The 5000-nt window shown below is 34.1% G+C and overlaps 1 protein-coding gene across 1 annotated transcript in view; it reads right to left on the bottom strand.

Moving 5' to 3' along the window:
• Positions 1-3392: 3392 nt before the first annotated feature.
• The window catches only part of HELRODRAFT_68693 (hypothetical protein), a gene marked incomplete at both ends in the record, with an annotated part of 3526 nt that continues 1918 nt past the window's right edge, over positions 3393-5000 (bottom strand). Inside the window, 4 exons of the mRNA XM_009028945.1 lie at positions 3393-3676; positions 4010-4186; positions 4362-4566; positions 4840-4967. Of these exons, the coding sequence (XP_009027193.1) occupies positions 3393-3676; positions 4010-4186; positions 4362-4566; positions 4840-4967 (794 nt within the window). The remainder of the gene's footprint in view (positions 3677-4009; positions 4187-4361; positions 4567-4839; positions 4968-5000) is intronic.

Consider the following 5000-nt stretch of genomic DNA (forward strand, 5'->3'; position numbering starts at 1 on the left):
CATACACACACACACAGGTACAGACACACACACACGCACATATACACACGCACACATACACATACACGTGCACACACACACACACACGCACACGTACACACACCTGCTCTTAATAATATTGACAAATAGCAGATACAACATGTCTTTAAACACACACACACACATATATACACACATATATCATATATGGGTGTGTGTATGTGTATTGGCATATATACACATGAAATTGTTGATGCATTAAATAGTATCCATTTAACCTGCTTTATTAAACTGACCACTGACCACTAATACTCTCCTTATGACCGCTACTATCACCATAACCTGTTTGTCTGCGTCTGTCTGCGTCTGTCTGTTTCATTATTATGTTCATGTATAAATTATATGGTTATAATAATAAAAAACTACACTGTTAATAACTGAATTGTTCAATTATATTTCAATCGATTAATTATAATTTTATTCATTTGTTCATTTGATCGCAATTCGTTTATACAATCTTTTATTTATTCTTTCAATTTGATCATTCATTCATTCATTCATTCATTCATTCATTCATTCATTCATTCATTCATTCATTCATTCATTCATTCATTCATTCATTCATTCATTCATTCATTCATTCATTCATTCATTCATTCATTCATTCATTAATTCATTCATTCATTCATTCATTCATTCATTCATTCATTCATTCATTCATTCATTCATTCATTCATTCATTCATTCATTCATTCATTCATTCATTCATTCATTCATTCATTCATTCATTCATTCATTCATTCATTCATTCATTCATTCATTCATTCATTTCATCCATCCTTGCTTCTGTCAAGTAAACACTCACTCATTTATTTATTTATTTATAGAGTTAGTAATGTTTACGTTGGCTCTGGTGCAGGGTCTGGAGTTAAGTGTTGGTGGATGGATGGATGGATAGATGAATGGATGGATAGATGGATGGGTGGATAGATAGATGGATGGATAGATGGATGGATGGTTATAATTATGACTATAATTATGAAAGTAATAATAATGTGAATTTTCTTTTTTATTTTCAGAAAAAACAACATGAGAAATGGTAAAATGAGATAAGACTCTAATTAAAATCTAATAAAATAAATAAAATTAAATAAAATTAAATATTATAGTATTCTACGATGCTCATCATTTGAAATAAACGAGTACAATAATAATAATAACAATACTAATAATAATAGATGATGATGACGATTTTATTAAAATAAAGGATGATGATGATGATGATGTTGGTGATGGTGATGATGGTTAGAGAACATTGGGATGAAATTTTATTTAGATGTGAACAATGGCGACGACTCAAACGAGCAACAGAGGAACGACGAACATTGCAATAAAGAAAACTTTATTTTATTCAATTCCATCTTTCATTAATCAATCCTTTATAGACAAAATCACTAATTGTTTTACCACCATCATCATCACAATCATCATCACCATCATCATCAACATCACCATCATCAACATCACCATCACCATCATCATCATCAACATCACCATCATCAACATCACCATCACCATCATCAACATCCACCTCTTTATTACCACCACCATTCCCACCACCCCCATAAATCATCATCATCATTGTCGTCGTCATCGTCATCAACAAAAGAAACTAACTAGCGGAGCAGACATAGTTATTTATTGTTACTGTCGATAATGCTAATAAAAAATTAATTAGCATCCATCTGACATGAAAACCAAAACACACACTACACACATCATAACAACACACGCATCATAACGATGCACACAACACACAACATACACAAATACACTCACAACATTAACAACACACACAACACACAACAAACACATCATATACAGCACACACACATCATAACAACTCACACACAGCATACACAACACATACACACACATCATCACAACACAAACAACACAAACAACACATACACCACACACACACAACACACACACGTGTAATATATATAAATTGATTTCTGTACTTGTGATATAAATAATGATATTGGGAATGATGTTGATGGGGGTAGATGATGATGACAAAAAACCAATAAAAATTATATTGCACATATAAAAATTGAAAAAAAAGACAAAAATTTCAAAAAATTTCGTAAAATGATTTACATTAACAATAGTGATGATGATGATGATGATGATGGTGACGACGATGATGGTGATGATGATGGTGACGATGATGATGGTGATGATGATGGTGACGATGGTGACGATGACGATGATGATGGTGATGATGACGATGGTGATGAGGAAGAATGGATATAATAAAAATGGTACCAAAATGAGAAAAATATATTCATGTGAGTGGCGACATTGATGTTGATAATGATGATGATGAGAGCAGTTTTGTAATCTCACTAAAAATGTCTTCCCATCATGTTAAGCCTTAGTTTCACCCCACATCAAAACAAATAAAACGCATCGAAATTTGATAAAACTACCCAAATCTTGCATCATATGACCACACAACATCACATGACCACACCACATCACATGACCACACCACATCACATGACCACATCACATCACATGACCACATCACATGACCACATCACATCACATGACCACATCACATCCATGACCACACCACATCACATGACCACATCACATCACATGACCACATCACATCACATGACCACATCACATCACATGACCACATCACATCACATGACCACACCACATCACATGACCACATCACATGACCGCAAGATGTAACGTCATAATGATGCAGAGGTAGGTAACCGGAAGTGACAGATCTTATCTAGAAATCACGTGATAAATATGGCGATAAATGAAAAAAATAGAAAAAATGTTTTCTAAGCAATGCTTTGGAAAAGTTAAAAAATTATGCTTTTGCTTTTGAACGTATACAATCACGTGATGAATATTGGCCATAAAGATGACCAAATGTAAAAATAAAATAATAACGTTTGAAAATAAATAATTAAACTTATTTATACAAAAAAGTTTATAAACATATCACAAAACAGAAATTTAATCATGACAAAACTGCAATGGGAAATTAAAAAACTATGCGGAGGATTTGTTGAAAGTAAATAATATAACATAATTATTTAAACATTATAAATAATATAACATAATTATTTAAATATTATTCAACATTTAAAAGTTATCGTAATTGGAATTATATTTTTTATAAAATATGATATAAAATGAAAATAATTTTGACAACAAGTGAAAAATCATCCGTAAATTATCTTATAAATTTAAATGTTAATTTTATATTTTTTATCAGTTTTACTTATCAATGAAATTTTTTGTTCATTTTCTGTCCATCCATCCATCCGTCCGTCCGTCCGTCCATCCGTCCATCCATCCGTCCAGCAATCAATCACACATTATAATTTTTCCAGACATCTAGAATTGGTCAGCAACTCCCTCAAAATCCTCCACGTCTGTTTGGCCGCATTGTCCATGCTGGAACTGGACTTTCCCCTGAAGAGATCCAACCCGGGTAGGAAGTAGTGTGGGCATCTCCTGTTTTGTAAGCATGAGATCAACTGCAGGAGGATCCCGTTGATCCTGTCTCCCAAGCAGGTTTCGTCCCATTCCATCTCTCGCGGGTGCTTCTCACATTCGTACAGCAGCAGCGTCTTCATGTGGTAGTTTTCTATGGGCTTGCCTACGTTTTGTTTGTTTGTGTTGGGAGGATAGATTTATAATAAAAATAATTTCATTTCTTTGTAATACATTATTATTTGTCTTTGTAAATAAAGTTTGTATTATGTTGTTATATTTCAGAAAAATAAAAACGACTAAAATAATGTGAAAAAGTTGACACTAGGCGTTTACTTTAGCGGTCGCTTGCGAACAAAACACACCACCGGCATGCACATGCACAAAACATCCCAATGTAAAGCAATTCAGCATAAAACAGTTTGATATAAAATGGTACAAAACGAAATTTTACGACATAAAAAGTTAAAATATACAGCACCATCATCAGAATATTTACCTGGCAGGTCCAAATGTTTGTCTCGGAGAGTCTTCAGGATGCTCAGGCACTTCCTCCGACATCCCCCCAGCAACAAGATCATTTCTGATTGGTTGAAAGAAACCACCCAAGCATCTCCTTCTGCTGCAGATTGCTTGTCCTTCATGTATATTGATTCCCTTGATAGCAGGTCAAACCCTGCAATGGGGATTTAATGCAATGACCGACTTTAATTAATTCATTCATTATTTAATTTATTCTTTTTTCATTCATTCATTCATAAATATTTTTCGAATGTCGTTTGGATACGAATGGATACGAATGTTACTCTAAACAAAGCCAGTAAGAACTTCACAACATAACTCCAAATGACCTTCAGTTTTGACTTCAGCCACCAGGTTGGGGTTGGGCCAAGGAATGTGTGGAAGGGGCCAGTGAGATGCACTTCGTGGCCAGATGCCAGAGCATTTGAATGCAGGGGTGATTTGAATTATGTACCTGTCTTTCACCTTCAGCTTCACTTCGGAGGTGTCCGTCATGATCTTCACTGTGTCTCTGTACGTGCATTTGTCCACTGCCTGCAGGTTTTGTATTTGAAGAACGCTACTGACTCAAAATGTTTCGCTAGTTTAAATATCGTCTCCACTTGTTCGTTTTGTCAAATTTTTTTTAAATTAAGAAACTTATTTTTTTTATTATAAACTGATTCAGATAAAATTGCTCAAAATAAATTAATCAATTAAATTAATTAAAATTAATCAATCAATTAATCCGTGTGAGTGGAGATTGTTTCTACATTAACAGAACAATGCAACCAAATTATTTGGGAGCCATTGAAAATATCAACCCACCTGAGCCACCAATGTTTGAAAGCGACTCCTGATCTTCCTGGCAGAGAGGTACCCTGAAGCCGTTATGAACTCCACCCACAGAGACATGGACCTTTTTCGTCCGTCGCTCAACTTCAACACAGCGCATCCTTTTTAAAGGATTTTGAGTAAAAAAGTAAAAC

Source organism: Helobdella robusta (genome assembly GCF_000326865.2).
Source record: "Helobdella robusta unplaced genomic scaffold HELROscaffold_6, whole genome shotgun sequence".
Lineage (NCBI taxonomy): Eukaryota > Metazoa > Annelida > Clitellata > Rhynchobdellida > Glossiphoniidae > Helobdella > Helobdella robusta.